The sequence below is a fragment of the Oncorhynchus nerka genome, linkage group LG16 (genome assembly GCF_034236695.1).
Source record: "Oncorhynchus nerka isolate Pitt River linkage group LG16, Oner_Uvic_2.0, whole genome shotgun sequence".
Taxonomy (NCBI): domain Eukaryota; kingdom Metazoa; phylum Chordata; class Actinopteri; order Salmoniformes; family Salmonidae; genus Oncorhynchus; species Oncorhynchus nerka.
The window spans coordinates 18,071,160-18,094,006 of NC_088411.1; the positions used below are offsets into that span (position 1 = coordinate 18,071,160).

General features: G+C 42.5%; 1 protein-coding gene and 2 pseudogenes across 1 annotated transcript; 2 read left to right on the forward strand and 1 right to left on the reverse strand.

Annotated features, from left to right (window-relative positions):
* Positions 1-1,419: 1,419 nt before the first annotated feature.
* Positions 1,420-4,067, reverse strand: adprm (ADP-ribose/CDP-alcohol diphosphatase, manganese-dependent). Its single transcript, XM_029685624.2, has 3 exons — positions 3,237-4,067; positions 2,806-2,928; positions 1,420-2,686 (listed from the first exon to the last, which is right to left on the reverse strand). Exons 1-3 carry the CDS (start codon positions 3,811-3,813, stop codon positions 2,397-2,399), a joined length of 990 nt encoding a protein of 329 aa, XP_029541484.1. The 5' UTR covers positions 3,814-4,067; the 3' UTR covers positions 1,420-2,396.
* A 9,880-nt stretch (positions 4,068-13,947) lies between these two features.
* Positions 13,948-19,861, forward strand: LOC115144479 (myosin-2-like; annotated as a pseudogene).
* On the forward strand, positions 19,194-21,968 carry LOC135559587 (myosin heavy chain, fast skeletal muscle-like; annotated as a pseudogene).
* Positions 21,969-22,847: the final 879 nt, after the last annotated feature.

Below are 22,847 nucleotides of genomic sequence, written 5' to 3' on the forward strand. Positions count from 1 at the left end.
CAGTCACATGTCCCAGTCTAGGGCTATACTCCAGATTCACTACATTGGTGTGAGAAGTGGGATGTATACGTGAGGAACTTGATATGTAGAGAAGCATGGGGACATGCTCTCCTGAAGGAAGGGTAATCTAGCAACCTTAAAGGGAAAATCCACTCTAAAACTGTCTTTTTCTATTTAAAAAAATATATAATAATCCTTTATTATTGTAACACATTCAGAAGGTAGCCTTGACCGAGGCTAATACAGTCCCAAATGTTTTACATGTCAGCAGTCAAGCTTTTTGCATCATCACAATGATGTAGCCGGTAATCAAATGTTATTTGTCGCATGTGTTGAATACAACAGTGAAATGCTTACTTTACAAGCCCTTAACCAACAATGCAGTTTTAAGAAAAAAATAAGTGTTAAGTAAAAAATAGATAAGTAAAACATTTTTAAAAACAGTAATTAAGTAATTAAAGAGGAGTAGTAAAATAACAATGGCAAATCCAAATCTACCAATTCTATGCATATCCTAGCTTCTGGGCCTGAGTAACAGGCAGTTTACTTTGGGCACGCTTTTAATCCAGATGTCAAAATACTGCCCCCTACCCAAAGAGTTTTTAAAGTGACTATGCGTAGATAATAAACAGAGAGCAGCAGCAGCGTGAAAGGTGGTGGTGGGGGGGGACCTAGACTTTGCGCTCCGGTACCGCTTGCCGTGAGGTAGCAGAGAGAACAGTCTATGACTAGGGTGGCTGGAGTCTTTGACAATTTTTAGGGCCTTCCTCTGACACCACCTGGTATAGAGGCCCTAGATGAAAGGAAGCTTGGCCCCAGTGATGTACTGGGCCGTACGCACTACCCTCTGTAGTGCCTTGTGGTCGGAGGCCGAGCAGTTGCCAGTGATGCAACCAGTCAGTTTGCTTCTTGAAAGTCCAATATCTTGAGACTTCTGACATGCAGTACATTTTGGGACTGTATCAACAGTGGAATAATAAAAAATACAAATCTAAAGATAGTTTGAGTGGATTTTCCCTTTAATCCAAAACCCAATGACCTCATCAATAGGTTTGGAATAAGGTGTTGGCTTGACACTTGCTAGATCTGGGTTCAAGCCCCGGTCAGGGCTACCCCCTGAATATGTTACAATAATAAAGGAAATGTATAAAAGGGTTTAAGTAGTAGAATAAAGAAAAATATATTTCTTAAAGTGTGATCTGCCGTCAGCCTCCTCCATCCGTGAGTCTCCTGTTGTCTTCCACAGGGATGCTGGCCCATGGTGACTCCAATGCTTCCCACCGTTGTGTCAAGTTGGTTGAATGTCTTTTGGTGCTTCTTATACTCTTAGCCCCATGGCAGTCATGTGCTTTGGATAAATGCGTCAAATGGCATATATTTAGTAATGACAATAAACTTAATTTGCATGACTATTACAGGAACATTTAGAAATTAAAATTACATTTATTGAAGGTAAAATAATGAACCCCTTACAGCGCAATACACAGATTAATCCATTTACTCTTGTCATAGCATTCATTTTTCATAGGTAATTATCAATAGGTCTATCACCACAATAACATAATTTAGAGCTACAATATCAACTTATTGAGGTAACATATTATGAGAGAAAGTGTGTTTGTGTTATGAAGAGACATTCTCCCACTCTTTTGGCACCCAATCTCAGGCCAGATGGAATATGCAACATGTTTTGTCAGTACCTGTTGTCTTCCACTTAAATCAATATTGGTATAAAGTTATATTTTAATCACTGGCCCATTATAAAATGAAATATGTATATACACACACTGAGTGTACCAAACATTAGGAACACATTCCTAATATTGATTTGTAACACCCCCCCTCCCCCCTCTCAGAACAGCCTCAATTCGTCAGGGCATGGACTCTACAAGGTGTCAAAAGCGTTCCACAGGGAAGCTGGCCCACGGTGACACTAATGCTTCCCACAGTTGTTTCAAGTTGGTTGAATGTCTTTTTGATAGTGGACCATTCTTGATACACAAGGGAAACGGTTGAGCGTGAAAAACCCAGCATCGTTGCAGTTCTTGACACAAACCAGTCCACCTGGCACCTACTTCCATACCCCGTTCAAAGGCACTGACATATTTTGTCTTCCCCATTCACCCTCTGAATGGCACACATACACAATCCATGTCTCAATTGTCTTATGGCTTAAAAATCCTTATTGAACATGTCTCTTCCCCTTCATCTACACTGACTGAAGTGAATTTAACAAGTGAAATCAATAAGGGATCATAGCTTTTACCTGGATTCACCTGGTCAGTCTATGTCATGGAAAGAGCAGGTGTCCTTAATGTTTTTGTATACTCTGTATATGAGGACCCAAGGAATTGTCCCTCCCCAGATTCCGTACAGCCGTAGAATCTTTGGCATTATCATGGATACATCAGTATTCTATCAGACATCCTTCCATATCCCTTTAAAAACATTCTGTCATCATACACAGAGACTATACCAAAGGCATCACTGTCCGGGGGGGTCTCTATCACCCCCTCCAGTGTGAGGTAGTGCACTCCGGAGTCATCTCTGTGATAGCCTCCATCATGGTCGTGTCCTGCCATGAAGCAGACTACACTCTTATGGGCCTGGAGTATGGAGAGCAGCGCATCGTAGTTCCAGGCTAGGCAGATAGGTTCTGTAGAGCTGGGGTGGATAGGGAGATGGCCTGTACAAGAAAACAGTCAACATTATTTAGGCAATTCGTCTATTGAGTCACATTAGGGATTTCAAATGTCATGATGACTGCTATGACATTTGTTATGTAGGCCTCATGACTTGACTTACTGACAATGGTGACTCTTTCCAGTTTGTTGTCTGCCAACGACAAAACTCCTTCCAGCCAGTCCAGCTGATCTTGACTGAATCCTCCGTTGAACTTCACAAACCTTTGCTCCATCCCCACAGGTGCTAAAACATATGGAAAAAGACATTATTAAACAAATGTCAAACACTTCAATTCACATGAAACACCTCTTATTCTCAGGGCCTACTGTGGCATTAGGTTCTCCATAGTCAAGCTACATGGAATTGTGCAGTGTCAATAAATTAGTAGCTACTAGTGGTAGGCTATTCTGCTCATAAGTGATGTGATGAGGTTAGTGTAGCACTTGTGGGGGAACAGTGTTTAAAACTAGCTACCCTGCAGTTAACAGGGCAAGTGCACTACCTGTGCTATAGGCTAAAGGTCCAGACCTCCTGACTAACAGTAGACCTACCTGGGGGATGGTTCAGATCTTCATTGTCATTGTGGGCTTTTAAAATAGCAATAGCCTGCTGGTATTTCAGACTGGACTCCTCTCTCCCTAGTAGGCTCACATCATAGGCATCCAAAACGACAAATCGGTATTTGGGGGCTGGACTGAAATGATAAGCATAGATTTCACAGCTGCTGAGATGCCCCCTTCCTGCTTCAGAATCTGTAGTACTATTGAGAACCGACCGCATTAGGGTGTCTCTGCTAAAGTTATAAAACTCATGGTTGCCCCACACGTGGTGGACTTCAACCGGAGAGGAGTCAAACTCTTTCATCACCGTTTCCAGGGCTCGCTCTGATGCGTCGTGCCTCTTGTTGAAGCCATCGATAATGTCACCGAGCTGAAGGATGAACCTGGGTTTGACAGTATCCGCGGTCCACCTTTTCTGTGCATTGTGCAATAGGCGAAGACTGTTCCTGTAGTATCGTTTCCTTGAGCGTTTGAAATTGAAGCCATCATCTATGTCGGCGTATTGAATGTCGGCGATTATTCCAAATGTAAACAGTGGTTTGGCGCAGTTCTCCATTCCGGTTGTCATGGTGTTATTGATCAAACTTCTACTTTTAGTCCACTTGAGAAAGCTAGCTAACCTTCTAACATTTTTGACCGCTGCCAGAACGCTTCTTTATTCTACCTACTAGAATGGAGTGAAGGTTGCCAGGATATTCTGTGGCTGTTGTCCTCTTGTACTAGATACTGTACATTGTTTCAATGTCAATTGATACAGTTAGGTTACAGTTTTTCTAAAACACCGGTAGAGTTGTTACATGTCCGACTGCACTAGTATTCTGCCAGCAGCACACATGATAACGTCACGTTTGTATGAGAAAACTTTCAAAATTAAAGCCCGCAGTTCAAAACATTGCAAAGTGAATAACGACTGTCAACAACTATTTCATTCAATAGATATGGAATCGAATCAATGGCCACTTTTATTGTGCAAACAAGAACATACAATACGCAATTCATGAAAACAAATACAACATCTGGTTTAAGACCAATATAATTAAAAAATACTACACTGGTATTTTGGGCTATAGAAAGACAACTTGTCTAACTGTGTCAGCTAAAGTGGGGTAGGAAATACTCAGTAGGGTCTCTAACTGTATCGTACATATCCAGCAGCACTTCGTTTTCCACCAGTCGTATAGCCCCAATGCAATACACTGTAACATACTGTACATGGGATACATATTGGCTTGTAGAGATAATTTTTTTATTCCTGTCTCAGTATATTGCATTGGGTCTATGGAACGGTGGAGAACGAAGTGCTGCTAGATATTTACGACAAAGTCCCCCTCCAAAACGACATATTTGGTTAGTAGAGACCCTACTGAGTAGAAAAATGATCTCTACAAACCAACATGTATCCCATGTACAGTATATTGCAGTGTAATGCATTGGGGCTATGGAGGGGTCGGCGAAAAGGCGTGCGACTCAGTCCCCCTCAAAAACTAACCATATTTGGTTAGTAGCGAACCTACTGAGTATCTCCGACGCTGGTATAAATTCCCAAAGTTTAGCATGTCTTTGCAGGGGAACTCTTATTTTGAGAAAGACATATCCTCGATCCTGCTGCCAGCATAATATCCTGATGCTAGAAGAACGGTAATTCCGACTACTGTCAGTGCATTTGTTCACGAACATCCCAACTGCGCTGCAACTGCGCAGTATTATATACAGTATTGGGATTGCATGGCAGGTTACTTAAACAACAGACAAGTACTGCACTACCACCAAATGCACGGGACTCTCGTGAAATATTGAACAGGGCCATAGACAAATCTAGCAGGTATAGTAATGTGGCTCTACTGACTCATCAAAAAAAATTTGAAAGTGACCTCACCCGTATTTTCACAGTATTGACACTAGAAGGTAGTAATACTACACCTCACTGGCTATTGAACTGGGTCACACAGTAAATCTGTATTTAGTCTTTACATGTTTATATTAATCACATAGACCTAGAGGTGTGTTTGAACTTGTCCACTATAGATCCATTTGTGGTTTCAGGGTGGGTGAGAAAGGCAGGTGCTCCATGTCATGCAACTTGGGTGAAGATCTGTTTCTTGCTTTGCTCTCAAGAACAGAGCACCATTGAATGGAGTTATTTCTTGTGTAGCGTTAAGTGTGGAGATGGAGCAATTGAAGTTGAAAATTCCTGGTGTTTGTGATGCCCGCGATTTGGTACGACACAGACCTGGTGTTGAGCGTGGAGAAACAGAGGAGTCACTAACAGTCCTTTTGAGTCATAGTCTTTACCTGACAAAGTCATGTTGGCGGCAGGGTAGCCTAGTGGTTAGAGTGTTGGACTAGTAATCGGAAGGTTGCGAGTTCAAACCCCCGAGCTGACAATGTACAAATCTGTCGTTCTGCCCCTGAACAGGCAGTTAACCCACTGAAAATAAGAACTTGTTCTTAACTGACTTGCCTGGTTAAATAAAGGTAAAAAATAATATATATATCATCCTGTTAGAGCTTTTGTGCAGAATCAGGTGCAACATTTCTGGTCATGTAGCAGCTGCGTGTAGGAGGGAAATTCCACGGTGTGCAGGAGATGCATGGGACAGAGGATTGTGTAGTTTCAGTGGATAAAGGTGTGCGTGTCAACTGTAGGGGTGACCATGTTGCTGGTGATCGGAAGTGTCCGATGCGAGAGAGGCAGGTTGGAGTGGTCAGAGTAGTGCAGAAGGCTTGTATGCTGAGGCAGTGAAGAAAGTAGAGGATGGGTCAAGGGTGAGGGATCCTGAGAGGATCCCAGTGAGTAGTAGATCTGTGCCAGCACAGAGGGAAAGGCCAATCAAATCAAATCAAATTTATTTATATAGCCCTTCGTACATCAGCTGATATCTCAAAGTGCTGTACAGAAACCCAGCCTAAAACCCCAAACAGCAAACAATGCAGGTGTAAAAGCACGGTGAGTGATTTATGCTTCAGTAATGTTGTCTTCTTACCGTTCATAGCAATGGTTATCAACTGTACCGCATCAATGGAACGTAAATCCCAGAAAATAGATGCTGTGGTGGCAGCTGCAGAGAAATATAAGGGTATATGAGATTTGACTTCAGAAGAATTACAGGGTGTGTTGAGGGGTGGTGTGCCATCCTCCCAGCCCGTTGGTATGGTGCAGGAGCATTTTGTATTAAACACACACTACATCACAGTAGGTGGCGACATGCACAAACAAAATGTGCAAACACCATGATACCAAAGAAGAAGTGTTTAATTGCTATAATGTAATTACTTTGCCAGCATGGCCTATTTACTGCCTTACCTCCCTTATCCTACCTCATTTGCACATGCTGTATATAGACTTTTCTACTGTATTATTGATTGTTTATTCCATATGTAACTGTGTTGTTTTATGTGTCGAACTGCTTTGCTTCATCTTGGCCAGGTCGCAGTTGCAAATGACAACTTGTTCTCAACTAGCATACCTGGTTAAATAAAGGTGAAATAAACCATTTAAAAAATAAAATTAAAAATAATTTCCCCCATTCAACCACTGTCTGGCGAAATCCCTTCACAATAATTTTAAACTGCTTTTCTAATACACAGTTAACTTAAACAGACTACCCCTTGCTAATCAGGAAACTCGTGGATATGTTGTGGTGGATTGTCATTACAATTACTTCGCAGGAACCTGGTCAAATTCATTTTGTAGGTTAGCTAGTCACTGCATGGCTCTGCATTCACTGTCAGCAAGCAGTCAAAGCTATAACCCCTTTTGGAGCTAACGAGTGCTCTCAAATCATATCCTGATGTCAACAGCAGATGGAAGTTGCATTCATAACATGGTTATCTTAGCTAGCTAACATACATTTTGAGAAAACAAGTCACATTAAGTGGCGAGCTAGCTAGCATTAGCAATGTTTGGTGGTCAATGAGACTGAGAGCTAGTAAACAATGCAACAAACGTCGAATTGCGGATTCGAAAAATAATCCAACAGGCTCTGCATTTCAGTAATCACAGTTCACTTATTTAGCCATTACATTATTTTAAAACTCCGTTTTTGCCATAGCTCTCACTGGCTTTCAGTGAGCTTGTCTGAGGGACTGACCGCAGCTGCTCTCATTGGAGCATTGTGATTGGTTGCCCAAAATTCAGGTGCGGGACTTTACGAAGGGTCAATTCCAACCATCGTTTGTTAATTGTTGACCATCAGAAAAAAAGTGTGTCTATGGGTCTGATAATGGACTGAACAACCCTGACAGCTGTGCTTTATTTAGATAAATTGAACTTGACCTGACATTAACTCATAAGCCTAGAGATTTGATCTGTTGCATTAAAGATGAGCTTTTTAAACAGCGTATGATGCCAACCCATGTATTTCTTTTACCATGCCCTCCAAATATCTATATGCAGATGACACCAAAATAGCACTTCTCCCACACTAGTTGAGGCATTTCTCAAATTACAGGAGCTGTTGTTGTCCAAGATAACCTCTTTCAGCGCAAATCGGTCTTAAAGGTTCAGTGCAGACATTTAAACAAATATATCTCAATATCAAATCATTTCTGGGTTACAATTATGCACCTTACTGTGATTGTTTTCAATTAAAATTGTCACAAATAAACCAAAATAGCAATAATTTCGCTATGATGGGAAGTGTGTAGGGGAAAACTGAAAACAAGTTATTGGTAGCAGTTTTGAACTATCTTTCTTGTTGGCCTATTAATTAATTTACCGCCTGGTGACGTACCTCGGAAGGCCAAAACTCCATCCCACCAAAACAGGCTGACATTTCAGGCAGTCTTTTCAAACAGCTCTTACTGTACTCTAAAAAGGAATTATTGTCGTTTTCACAATTTCTCAGTATTCTTCCAACCTTACAGTGTGGAAAAAATACAGTATTTAAAACCACAAAAAAAAAAAAGTTTTTGACTGCACTGGGCCTTTAAATGGCAGAGAAAACAAAACAAAGGATACTCTCAAGATCAAGAAAGCAACCCCCTACTCCCCTTCAGGTAGACACTTTTGTCTGAGACCACAGAACTGTATTTTATATCATGTTCCCAACACAAAAACGGAGTTTGGTCAGAATGCTTTTAGATTTGCTGCTCAGTCATCTTGGAACAATTTGCAGAAGGAATTAAAACTACATCATTCTATTCTGATTGATGGTTTGAAATTGGAGGGCTGTTGACCATAGATTGCACGTTTTTAAACCTGCTCTTTTAAGTTGTTTTATGCACTTTGCACTGTTTCAACTTCCATCCATAGTTATGTTTTATGTTGTGTTGTGTCTCATGTGTAAATATATGTATGCTGCTTTCTTGGCCAGGGCTCACTTGAATTTGGCATATTTCAGGAAATAAATACATGCTTACAGACTTTTCAGAAGCAATGCTATTATTTTTCTCTCAGTGGCAGAGTTTCTGAAAACTCACATATTGACCTGAACGTCTGAGATTGACAAAGGGGAATGAACAAGGGCAGGGGTAGAGGAGATAACTTATTGAAATGAGGCGCATCCCCGACCCTAAGGTCCCTTCTCACTGTCATCTTTAGGACAGCTGGCCCTCCAGGAATGTATTCATTCAATTGCGTCTCCTAAGTAACACCATAGTAACCTTGCCTGGATAGGGGGCAGCATACGCTGAGGGTTCACAGCATGCTTGTTCATGATTTATCACTTCTCTTACCAGTTACCATCTCTCTTAACTCCTGATGACGTTATTAAACTTGCAATGAGTGACAGAACCACTGGCTGCTTTTCAGCCCTGACTCCAATGCTTGTTAGCACTCTAACAAATTAGATATACCAGGGCAGTTGTCTGTTAGAAGAGAAACATGAAGGGTTAGGCTTTTTAACTACAAAATCAAATCAAATTTTATTGGTCACATACACATGGTTAGCAGATGTTAATGGGAGTGTAGCAAAATGCTTGTGCTTCTAGTTCCGACCATTCAGTAATATCTAACAAGTGATCTAACAATTTCACAACAACTTTCTTACACACACAAGTGTAAAGGAATGAATAAGAATATTTACATATAAATATAGGATGAGCGATGGCCGAACTGCATAGGCAGGATGTAGTAGATGGTATAGAGTACAGTATATACATATGAGATTAGTAATGTAGGGTAGATAAACATTATATAAAGGGCCATTGTTTAAAGTGACTAGTGATACAAGTATTACATCCAATTTTTAATGATTAAGTGGCTAGAGATTTGAGTCAGTATGTTGGCAGCAGCCACTCAATGTTAGTGTTAACAGTCTGATGGCCTTGAGATAGAAGCTGTTTTTCAGTCTCTTGGTCCCTGCTTTGATGCACCTGTACTGACCTCGCCTTCTGGATGATAGCGGGGTGAACAGGCAGTGGCTCGGCTGGTTGTTATCCTTGATGATCTTTTTGGCCTTCCTGTGACATCGGGTGGTGTAGGTGTCTTGGAGGGCAGGTAGTTTGCCCCCGGTGATGTGTAGTGAAGAGCTCACTACCCTCTGGAGAGTCTTGCGGTTGTGGGCCGAGCAGTTGCCATACCAGGAGGTGATACAGCCCGACAGGATGCTCTCGATTGTGCATCTGTAAAAGTTTGTGAGTGTTTTTGGTGACAAGCCAAATTTCTTCAGCCTCCTGAGGTTGAAGAGGCACTGTTGCGCCTTCTTCACCACGCCGTCTGTGTGGGTGGACCATTTCAGTTTGTCCGTGATGAGTACACCGAGGAACTTAACTTCTCGATGTGGATAGGGGGGTGCTCCCTCTACTGTTTCCTGAAATACTCAATCATCTCCTCTGTTTTGTTGACCTTGAGTGTGAGGTTGTTTTCCTGACACCACACTCCGTGGGCCCTCACCTCCTTCCTGTAGGCCGTCTCATCGTTGTTGGTAATCAAGCCTACCACTGTAGTGTCGTCTGCAAACTTGATGATTGAGTTGGAGGTGTGCATGGCCATGCAGTCATGGGTGAAAAGACAGTACAGGAGAGGGCTGAGAACACACCCCACGCACCCAGTGTTGAGGATCAGTGGGGTGGAGATGTTGTTTTCTACACTCACCACCTGGGGGCGGCCCATCAGAAAGTCCAGGACCCAGTTGCACAGGGCGGGGTCGAGACCCAGGGTCTCGAGCTTAATGATGAGTTTGGAGGGCACTATGGTGTTAAATTCTGTAGTCGATGAACAGCATTCTTACAGTATTCCTCTTGTCCAGATAGGTTAGGGCAGTGTGATTGCGTCGTCTGTGGACCTATTGGGGCGGTAAGCAAATTGGAGTGGGTTTAGGGTGTCAGGTAGGGTGGAGGTGATAGGATTCTTGACTAGACTCTCAAAGCACTTCATGATGACGGAAGTGAGTGCTACGGGGCGATAGTCGTTTAGCTCAGTTACCTTAGCTGTCTTGGGAACAGGAACAATGGTGGCCCTCTTGAAGCATGTGGGAACAGCAGACTGGGATAGAGATTGATTGAATATGTCCGTAAACACACCAGCCAGCTGGTCTGCGCATGCTCTGAGGACGCGACTAGCGATTCCGTCTCGTCCGGCAGCCTTGCGAGGCCACGGAGAAGGAGAGCCCACAGGCTTTGGTAGCGGGCCGTGTCAGTGGCACTGTATTGTCCTCAAAGCGAGCAAAGTTGTTTAGTTTGTCTGGGAGCAAGATATCCTGGTCCACGATGGGACTGATTTTCTTTTTGTAGTCCGTGATTGACTGTAGACCCTGCCACATTCCTCTTGTGTCTGAGCCGTTGAATTGTGACTCCACTTTGTCTCTATACTGACGCTTAGCTTGTTTGATTGCCTTGTGGAGGGAATAGCTACACTGTTTGTATTCGGTCATGTTTCCGGTCATCTTGCCCTGATTAAAAGCAGGGGTTCACGCTTTCAGTTTTGCGCGAATGCTGCCATCAATCCACGTTTTTTGGTTGGGGAAGGTTTTAATAGTCGCTGTTGGTACAACATGACCGATGCACTTGCTAATAAACTCGCTCACCGAATCAGCGTATACATCAATGTTGTTGTTCGATGCTATCCGGAACATATCCCAGTCCACGTGATCAAAGCAATCTTAAAGCGTGGAATCAGATTGGTCGGACCAGCGTTGAACAGACCTGAGCACAGGAGCTTTCCTGTTTTAGTTTCTGTCTATAGGCTGGGAGCAACAAAATGGAGTCGTGGTCAGATTTGCCCCAAAGGAGGGTGAGGCATGGCTTTGTATGCGTCGCAGAAGTTAGAGTAACAATTATCCAGAATTTTCCCAGCCCGGGATGCGCATTCGATATGCTGATCAATTTTAGGGAGCCTTGTTTTCAGATTAGCCTTGTTAAAATCCACAGCTACAATAAATGCAGCTTCAGGATATGTGGTTTCCAGTTTACATAGAGTCCAATGAAGTTCTTTCAGGGCCGTCGAGGTGTCTGCTTAGGGGGGGGGGGGGGGGAGTTCGAAGAGAGTTCTCTTGGAGGATAATACGGTCGGCATTTGATTTTAAGGAATTCTAGGTCAGGTGAACAGAAGGACTTGAGTTCCTGTATGCTGTTATGGTCACACCATGACTCGTTAATCATAAGGCATACACCCCCGCCCTTCTTCTTACCACAGAGATGTTTGTTTCCGTTGGCGCGATGTGTGAAGAAACCAGGTGTCTGTACCGACTCTGATAACGAATCACAAGTGAGCCATGTTTCTGTGAAACAGAGAATGTTACAATCGCTGATGTCTCTTTGGAAAGCAACCCTTGCTCTGATTTCGTCTACCTTGTTGTCAAGAGATTGGACGTTGGCTCGTAGTATACTCGGGAGCAGTGGGCGATGTGCCCGTCTACGGAGCCTGACCAGAAGACCGCTCCATCTGCCCCTTCTGCGGCGCCGTTGTTTATGTAATTATACATAATATTCTATGGCTTTCTAAAGTACAGTAATTATCAACAAGGACTTTACTGTGCTGTACTTTACAGTACAGTACAGCACAGTAAAGTACAGCATAGCACAATACACATCTTGGGTGTTGTCCATTTGTACTCAAAGCTGATTCATGGTGAGATGCTGGACCTGGAGGACCAAATCTCGGCCACGCCCTCATCCACTCATCTCAGAGGCTTCTGTGAAGAGCCTACAGGAATCTCTATTGAAGGAATGTGCATTGAAGGAGAAACCAGCTATGCTTTAATTCATAAGCCCAACCACAGCACTCACAAATCAGATGGATTTGAGTTATTTAGGTCAGCCATTAAGCTTTTGGAGCCCTCACTGACACCTCTTGTAATACAAAGGTCTGCATGATTCTTAAGAAAGCATTACATTCTGTTTCTCTGCATAGAAGAGTCAACAAGGTAATGTTGAAAACCTTGGAGACCCTTGCATCAGAGGCTGCTGTCCCAAGGATGTATCTCAGAGGTCACTCTCCTCTGAGTCTGTTCTATGAGATCTCCCCCTGAGCTGCAGCTGCTCCCTGCAGATTTGTGACAAAAGCTGAGTGACATTAATTTGCCTTAATATCACATACCAATCCCATCACCTCCCTCAAGCCACACATTCTCAATGGGCTTTGACGCAAATATAGGCATTTGTCCAGTCTCCGCTTGAGCCAAAGGGAACCTCATAAAAGGAGGAGGAGAAGCAGACATCTACATTTTTTGATTGGTGGTGCTATTGTGTTAGGAATATTATGAATAAATGACTGAACAATATTCTAATTTTAAACGGAACTGTAACTAAGTAAACTTATACTCTTTTATTATATCTGATTAACAATATGAGTTCATAAGAAGGGGTTGTGTGACATGGACAAGGAGTAATTAAACATAACGAACACCATTCCAAAGTAGTCTGGAGAGGAGTGGGTTAAGTAAGCAGATAGGGTCGTTAACCTATGGTTGAACCAACAAAACTGAGCTCTGGGGTGTTTTAGATAAGACAGTGAGTGCATTTTCTGTTAATTAGAACTGTCAGCTAACTGGTGATCGATAATGGTGAGGGGTCAAGAGTTAATTCAGTTATGTTGTGTGACCTGTGAGTGTGTTAGTGAGTTGGAATGAACTTTTAAACTCACTTAATTCTAGGTCGGGAGGAGGGGATTCATTCTAGAAGCAATGAAATTACGTCATGTTATTGTATATAAACTGTTGCTCGTGGTAACGTGGCAGCGCGCTCCGAGAATAAATTCTGTTACCTATTATTGATAAGACTGGTCTCCGTCTATTTTATGCAAACAAGAATCTTACAAATTCTCATAAAATAGATTAAGGGAATTCAATTAATGAAAACATATTGGAATAATTAAATTACAGTAACATATTGTTAAGGCCCTTCAAACTCTGTGATGTATAGTGTACTTGTGCCTTGTGATAACTTCCATTACGTTCCAATGAAAGCATTGCTAGACATTTGTACTATGATCTTATGATTTGATGAGTGATCTGACTTCTCTTTTATAGGAACACACATTACTCAAAGGATCTCATACATGAATTATATCATCAGAGGGAGGTAAGTGTCTAAAACTCAGGAGGATGGGGTCATGGTAAGGGTTGGAGCGTGATGAGTGGAATGGTATCAAATACATCAAACACATGGTTTCCATGCCATTCCATTTGCTCCATTGCAGACATTATTATGAGCTGTTCTCCCCTCAGCAGCCTCTTGTGGTCTAAAAGTCATTCTTATTCTTCAGTTCAATTGACAAATACTTTGAATTTCATTTCCAACTTCCATCTCTGTCCCCCCAGTCCCCTCCAGGGTGCTTTACAAAGATGAGTTCAGATGCTGAGATGGGTGTGTTTGGGGAAGCTTCCCCATACCTCCGGAAGTCTGATAGAGAGAGGATAGAAGCACAGAACAGACCCTTTGATGCCAAGACGGCTGTGTTTGTGTCTGAGCCTAAGGTGCTGTATGTCAAAGGCACTCTCCAAAGCAAAGAGGGCAGCAAAGCAACCTTTAAGACTGAAGCGGGGGAGCATTGAGTCTAATTGAACTAGTACAGTGCCATGTGAAAAAAAAGATGTAAACAATCGAGATCGAGTGTTTTCCAGAAATGTATCTATTTCTTCTTCCTAAACATAGACTGTAACGGTGAAGGAAGAGGGAGTCTTGATGACCCACTTCGATGAGGCCGCTGTGTTGTATAATCTCAAAGAGCGTTACGCAGCATGGATGATCTATGTGAGTCACATTTGACACGAGTGAAGGTTGTGCTTTGTCTGAAGTTGAGTTTGTTTCCAAAGCTCACCCTTTCCACATAACTCTCCTTAAACGGATATTACAATCACGGCTGTATTTTCAGACCTACTCTGGGCTTTCCTGTGTCACTGTGAACCCCTATAAGTGGTTACCAGTTTACAACCAGGAGGTGGTAGTGGCCTATAGAGGGAAGAAACGTCAGGAAGCTCCACCCCACATCTTCTCCATCTCCGACAATGCCTATCAGTTTAAGCTGACTGGTAGGATTCAAGTTCTTCAATGTAATTTATTTGTCGTCTGTTCATATGCAGTATGTTCTTCTCATGATTGTGATGCTCCTTTTCATTTAGATAGCGAGTGCCAGTCCATCTTGATCACGTAAGTAATGGAACTTGAAAATCAACAGACTTTCTTCAACAGGAAGAAACATTGTGTTTTTTTATGGATGTGCTTTGTGTTTCTCTCAGTGGAGAATCCGGTGCAGAGAAGACTGTGAACCCCCAGCGTGTCATCCAGTACTTTGCGACCATCGCAGTGTCTGGAAATGGGGACAAGCAGAAAGAGGGTCCAGGCAAAATGCATGCAAGTAGAACACAACATCTTCATTTTCCTCTCAAGAAACACTGTTCAGACAGCTATACAAAGAACATGCCTTTAGTAGGTCTCTAAACAGACAGATAATCTGCTGTACTTTATGATTGAATGAATGAATGAATGAATGTTACTTGATTGGCTGACTGGTCTGTTGTATCTTACCTGTAGGGAATCCTGGAAGACCAGATCATCTCAGCCAACCCTCCGCTGGTGGCTTTTGGAAATGCCAAGACCGTTAGGAACGACAACTCCTCTCACTTTGTAAATCAGTATTTATGTCTATGTCATATGGTGCCACTTATTTGTCATCATTGTTAAGTCATCAAGGTCATTACCGTCTTGTTTTCTCTCTGTTCAGGGAAAATTCATCAGAATTCACTTTGGAACTACAGGAAAACTGGCTTCTGCTGATTTTGAGACTTGTAAGTTGGGTCACACTTTATTTGCATAGTCCGAAATTTTCCAGGTCATACTGTCAACAGACTGTTGATAAGCAGCTGCTTACTAAGGTTATGGTTAGGGTTGGGGTTTGATTTAGAATAAGGGTTAGGGAAAAGGTTACGGTTAGGGTAAGGGTTACGTTTAGGGTTAGGACAGAGGTTAGGGCTAGGGTTCAGGTTAGTAGATTGTTAGTTGAAAGTCTGATAGTCCATCTGCAGATACTCTACAGACTATCCAAATAAAGTATTACCGTAAGTTGTATGCCACATTTGGCTCAGAAACATCTATTTTATACGATGACATACACATGAATCACAGCACAGACATGTTCTCTTTGCTTTGGCAGATCTCCTGGAAAAATCCAGGGCGACATTCCAATTGTCAGCAGAGAGGAGCTACCACATCTTCTACCAGATCATGTCCAACAAGAAGCCTGAGCTCATCGGTACTCTTCTCATCACCACCAACCCTTATGACTTCCTGTTTATCAGTCAAGGGGAAATTGTTGTGGCTGGTATCGATGACTGTGATGAACTGCTGTCTACTGACGTAAGGAGAGAAACTTGGGCTAAATCAAACTGAAATTGCAGAAAATGTGTTGAATTTGTCTCCTAATTCTTGATTTGATCAGGATCCCTCACAAATGCTCAGTTTCGTTCATTTAAAAAAACACTGTCCACTGATGTGCTTCTAGAGTGCTATTGACATCCTAGGATTCACCTCAGAGAATTCAGTTCAAAAGTTTGGGGTCACTTAGAAATGTCCTTGTTTTTGAAGGAAAAGCACATTTTTTGTCCATTAAAATAACATCAAATTGATCAAAAATACAGTGTAGACATTGTTAATGTTGTAAATTACTATTGTAGCTTGAAACTTCAGATTTTCTATGAAATATATATATAGGCGTACAGAGGCCCATTATCAGCAACCATCACTCCTGTGTTCCAATGGCACATTGTGTTTGCTAATCCAAGTTTATAATTTTAAAAGGCTAATTGATCATTAGAAAACCCTTTTGCAATTATGTTAGCTCAGCTGAAAACTAGTTATGATTAAAGAAGCTATAAAACTGTACTTTTTTTAGACTAGTGGATTTTGGCAAGTGCCAGGACAACCTGGTCAAAGCAGAGACCAAGAAGAACGAGCTGGAGGCCAAATTGGTGACCCTGCTCCAGGAGAAGAATGACCTGCGACTGCAAGTTCAGGCTGTAAGTATAGTTCTTGAGTGCCAAAGGATAGGAAACAATGTTCTTACAACATTGGATGACTTGCTCTAGAGATCCAGAGTCATTTTATCACATCAAAAAGCAAGGTTATCAGGATGCAATAGAAAATATCAACAGAATATTATATTTTGTTTGAGACATTTTCTTTCCAGAAAAGTGAAGGTCTGGTGGATGCAGAGGAGAGATGTGAGGGCCTCATCAAGAACAAGATCCAACTGGAGACCAAAGCCAAAGAGCTGGGTGAGAGGCTGGAGGATGAGGAGGAAATCAATGCTGAACTGACTTCCAAGAAGAGGAAGATAGAGGATGAGTACTCTGAGCTGAAGAAGGACATTGATGATCTGGAACTCACCCTGGCCAAAGTGGAGAAGGAGAAACATGTCACTGAAAACAGGGTGAATGTCTTTCATGTATGGGTCTGTTTTCTAAAAAAAAGGTATGATCCTTCATTCACTGATGTGTCTTTTTTCAAAAAACCTTCAGGTGAAAAATTTGACAGAAGAAATGTGACGTTTAGATGAGACAATTGGAAAATTATCCAAGGACAAGAAAGCCCCCCAAGAGACCCACCAGCAAGCCTTGGATGACCTCCAGGCAGAGGAAGACAAAGTCAACATTCTGACCAAAGCCAAAGTTACGCTGGAGCAACAAGTGGATGATGTAAGTCTAAACATTGAGCTTTTTTAGCTTTTATTCTGGATAGGTTTCACTATTAAACATGCTTCCTACTTCGTTTTACAGCTTGAGCGTTCTCTGGAGCAAGAAAAAAAAGATATGGATGGATATTGAGAGGACAAAGAGAAAGCTTGAAGGGGTTCTGAAACTGACACAAGAATCTGCAATGGATCTGGAGAACGACAAGCAGCAGCTGGAGGATCAACTGAAAAAGTACAATAAACACTTCAGTTATTCATCCATTCATATTCTAGTACATGTGATTTTGGTACAAACTCTAATCATATGGTTTGACTTGGCAGGAAAGGCTGAGTTAAGCCAGCTTCTCACCAAAATTGAGGACGAGCAAAGTTCGTCAGCTCAGTCTCAGAAAGAGATCAGGGAGCTCCAGGTACTCAACGAGAAAATATTGCCTTCAAGATTAAGCCCTTTTTGTGTTTAAAATGTTTCCTTCAATACTTTATTTCAGGCCTCTACTGAGGAGCTGGAAGAGGAGATTGAGGCGGAACGTGCTGCCAGGGCTAAGGTGGAGAAACAGAGGTCTGATCTCTCCAGGGAACTTGAGGAGATCAGCGAGAGGCTTGAAGAAGCTGGTGGAGCCACCACTGCTCAGATTGAGGTGAACAAGAAGCGAGAGGCCGAGTTTCAGACACTGAGACGAGACCTGGAGGAGTCAACTCTGCACCATGAGGCTACTTCTGCTGACCTGCGTAAGAAACACGCAGACACTGTGGCAGAGCTGGGAGAGCACATTGACAATCTGCAGCGTATCAAGCAGAAGCTGGAGAAAGAAAATAGTGAAGAAAAATGGAGATTGATGGTCTGGTCAGCGACATGGAATCAGTGTCCAAATACAAGGTAGAGAACAATCTCATTCCATTACAGAAATATGCATTCATACTTTTTTAATTCATGAAAACAGATTACATTGCTTATTATTTTTCTAAGGCAAATTACTAGAAGATGTGTCATGCTCTGGAGGACCAGCTGTGCGAATACAAGGCCAAACACGATGAGAACACTCGCCAGCTCACTGATCTCAATACTCAAAGAGCAAGACTTCAAACTGAGAATGGTAGGAAATACATCATGCTGAGTTGGCAATAATCCACCACTTGGACCACAATTAAAGAGGGCCTGTTCTAACAAATGTTCTTGTAATACTTTAATTTGAAAGGCAAGTGTTCTCGCCGGCTTGACGAGAAAGATACTTTCTCAGATGTCAAGGACCAAGTTATCATTCACTCAACAAATTGAAGAGCTGAATAGGCAGCTTGAAGAAGAAACAAAGGTTTGTTTTAAAATTCTACTTTGAATAATTCATTCATTCCTCTAAAAGAGTAAAAATAAAAGTCAAAGAAAGTACACAGCTCTACACATGCTTAAAAATGATAACCAACTCCCATCTTTTGGTGTAAAGGTGTCACGGCTGTTGAAAGAACTGTACCAAGGTGCAGTGTGGTGAGTGTACATATTCCCTTTTTATTTAGGATGACGCCGACAAAAACAATAAACAATCCAAAACCAACCGTGAAGCTTAAGGCAATAGTGCCAACAAACAAAGATAACTTCCCACACAGAAAGGAGGGAAAAGGGCTACCTAAGTATGGTTCCCAATCAGAGACAACGATAGACAGCTGTCCCTGATTGAGAACCATACGTGGCCAAAACATAGAAACACAAAATCATAGATAACAAAACATAGAATGCCCACCCCAAATCACACCCTGACCAACCCAAATAGAGACATTAAAAGGCTCTCTAAGGTCAGGGCGTGACAAAAGGTGGATGCTTGATCTGCTTTAATTTGTTTCTGTAAAAGCTAATAGTGCCTTAGCCCACGCTGTCCAATCATCTCGCCATGACTGTGAGATGCTGAGGGTGCAGTTTGAAGAGGAGCAAGGCAGAGCTGCAGAGGGGAATGTCCAAAGCCAATGTAGAGTGGAGAGCCAAATATGAGACTGATGCCATCCAGCTTACTGATAACATGGAGTAGGCCAAGTGAGTCACAAGATACAGGCCTTTTAAATATTGTACTTTAGAAATGTACTGCTCACCTTCATGAGGCCAAGAAACATTGTGTTTCAACACTAAAGAAGGACATTCATATCCTCAAGGAAGAAGCTTTCCCAGTGACTCCAGGATGCTGAGGCGGCCATTGAGGCTGTGAATGCCAAGTGTGCCTCTCTGGAGAAGACTAAGCAGAGGCTGCAGGGAGAGGTGGTGGACCTCATGGCTCTTGTGGAGAGAGCAAATAGTCAAGCAGCTGTCCTGGATAAAAAGCAAAGGATCTATGACAAGGTAATACACTTGTATTGAATTTACATGTAGCGACCTCCATAAAACAAAAGTTTATCAGTCACCCACCAATTCTGACCCTTAAGTAGTAGACTATACTAAATTGGACTACCAATGTTTTGCCAATATCTTTCAAACCCTCCTTAGATTGTGGCTGAATGGAAGCAGAAGTATGAGGAGAGTCAAGCTGAGCTGGAAGGTTCCCAGAAAAGTCTTGTTCCCTCAGCACTGAACTCTTCAAAATAAAGAACTCCTATGAGGAATGTCTGGAGAACCTGGAGGCCATGAAGAGAGAGAACAAGAACCTGCAATGTATGCTAACTAGACAATAGTCTGTGTCTCTGCAGGTTTAAACTTCAGATCTGTAACTAACTATGATACTAATGTTATTCCAGAGGAAATATCTGATCTGATGGAACACGTTGAACTGGAGAAGAACAAGAAGCAAACAGAGAAATCTGAGATCCAATCTGCTCTGGAGGAGGCCGAGGTTTGATGCCAATGGAGAAATGTCCTGAAATATGAAAATGTCAATAATCAATGGAATAATTTCAGCATGAATAACAGATATTGTTTCGTCATTGTCAATTTATCCAATTATTTTAGGCCTCTTTGGAACACGACGAATCCAGCCGGAGATAACCCAGGTCAAAGATGAGGTGGACAGGAGGCTGGCGAAGAAAGAGGAGGAGATGGAGCAAATCAAACTAAACAACCAACATGTCGTTGACACCATCCAGTTGGTCCTAGACTCTGAGACCCTCGGCAGAAGCGATGCCCTGAAGATCAAAAAGAAGATGGAAACCGATCTCAACGAGATGGAGGTTCAGCTGAGCCACGCCAACAGGCAGGTTGTTGAGGCCCTGAAACAGCTGAGAAACGTCCAGGCAGACCACAAGGTAATGCATTCAAAGCATTTCTACATAATATGAATCTATACTGTCTTACTAATGAACTTTATTATAAAGTTGAGTTTATTTCTCTCCTCAGGATGCCGAGCTGCACCTGGATGAGGCTCTGCGTAGCCAGGAGGACCTGAGGGACCAGGCAGCCATGGTAGAGCGCAGGAGCTCCCTGATGCAGGCCGAAGTGGAGGAGCTGAGGGCTGCCCTGGAGCAGACGGAGAGGAGCCGCAAGATGGTTGAGCAGGAGCTGACTGATGCCTGTGAGAGAGTGTGGCTGCTGCATTCCCAGGTATACTCACAAATATGTAGCCTTGCCAAGGTTTATATAGATTTCCCATGCCACTATTGTAACATCTAATAACATTATCTATAATGCCATACTTTAACAGAACACCAGTCTTCTCAACACCAAGAAAAATCTGGATGCAGATGTCAGTCAACTTGCAAGGGGAAGTGGAGGATGCCATTCAGGAGGCCAGGAACACAGAGGAGAAAGCCAAGAAAGCCATCACTGTGTCATATCAAGCAAAGATTCACAATATTTTACCTTCATGTCATGTAAAACCAACAACAATATGATGTGATGAAATGTTCTCCTACACAGGTGGCCATGATGGCTGAACTGAAGAAGAGCAGGACACCAGTGGTCATGTAGAGAGGATTGACGAAGAACCTGGAGGTCACAGTCAAGGACCTGCAGCTCCGTCTGGATGAGGCTGAAAACCTGGCCATGAAGGGCGGCAAGAAGCAGCTCCAGAAACTGGAGGCTCAGGTAACCCATCCCCTTTTCACAAGATTATCATAGTATGGGACTCAAATATTCTAGATTAATCTAATGACATACCGGCAGATGGTGCTGTCTCCCAGAGCTGCTAGGCTGGAGGCATAGTGAAATCATTGTTTTTTAGCTGCTATAATGGAAGCATATCCCAGAGGAAGCCTGAAACTATTCATCAAGTGTTGACTACTTGTGATGTGATCCACTCACTGGCAGGTGCGTGAGCTGGAATTAGAACTGGAGGCTGAGCAGAAAAGAGGAGCTGATGCCATGAAAGGAGTCTGAAAATATGAGCGGGGAGTCAAGAAGCTCACCTACCAGGTAGTAGAGAAATTAGTTCAGAGGAATCTGATTCAATTAGAAGTGATCTAATTTCCTTTACCTCACTGATTGATCTGCTGATCTCTGCTTGCAGACCGAAGAGGTCAAGAAGACTGTCCAAAGGCTGCAGAACCTGGTGGACAAGCTGCAGTTGAAAGTGAAGGCCTACAAATGTCAGGCTGAGGAAGATGTAAGCTTAGATCAATGACCTATGACCTAATGAGAAAGTACCTGGTTGTTATTGTTAATCCCTGACTTCTTGTATTATGGTCTGGTGGTGTTGTTCCAGGGAGAGCAGGCCAACACCAACCTGACTAAGTGCAGAAAGATGTAGCATGACCTGGAGGAGGCAGAGGAGAGGGCTGACATCGCAGAGTCCCAGCTCAACAAGATTAGAGCCAAGAGCAGGGATGCCGGGAAGGTACGATGCGATGCAAAAACATAAGTATTCATATATTTCAGTACCACATTGATTGATTGATGTGTGTATTATTTGCCAAAAAAAAGGAAAATAAAAACAACATTTGTATTACATATTTTTTATCTTCTGTACCAGCCTGAATCTGAGTGAGTAGAAGACCCAGAAGTGGTTAGAAGACCCAGGATTTGTGCCTGCTTGGATGCCTGCCTGGATGTCTGGTTCTGTTTATGTATAGACTGTAGCACAACCTAGTGGAACTATAGTACAAAATAAATTAAGCAAGTGCATGTATAACTGTTTCTGGGGTTGTTTTAAAGTGTGACACAAAACATTAACATTCACTTTTATCTGTTTTGCATGAACATATCCTCCAGTGATCTCATTAGGCCTACTTTTGATAGGTTTTTTGTTGTTGTCATTATCTTGCCAAACAAGGCAACAGTATAAAGTGTAACACAATCATCCAAATCGTTAGTCAGCCAAACAGTATGGATTTTGAGGCTTAATTTAGACCCGGCAGGACCTCCATGTAGTTTTAATTTCATTTGAGAGTCTGCGATTTTCAGAGATTAGTAGTGACCCTCAGGAGAATGCATGGTGACATTTTGGGCTTCCCCACGACAGCCAAAATAGACCTCCTCTCCAATGTCAAAGTCCAATACAGAACACACGCACACACAAAAGGCCTACGGGCCTAAAGCTTGCATGCTATCTCAGGATTAGCCATGATTAAGGCCCCGTAATCAAAAGTCAATCCAGACTGATCAGAAAGATCAGAAAGGCACAGAGACA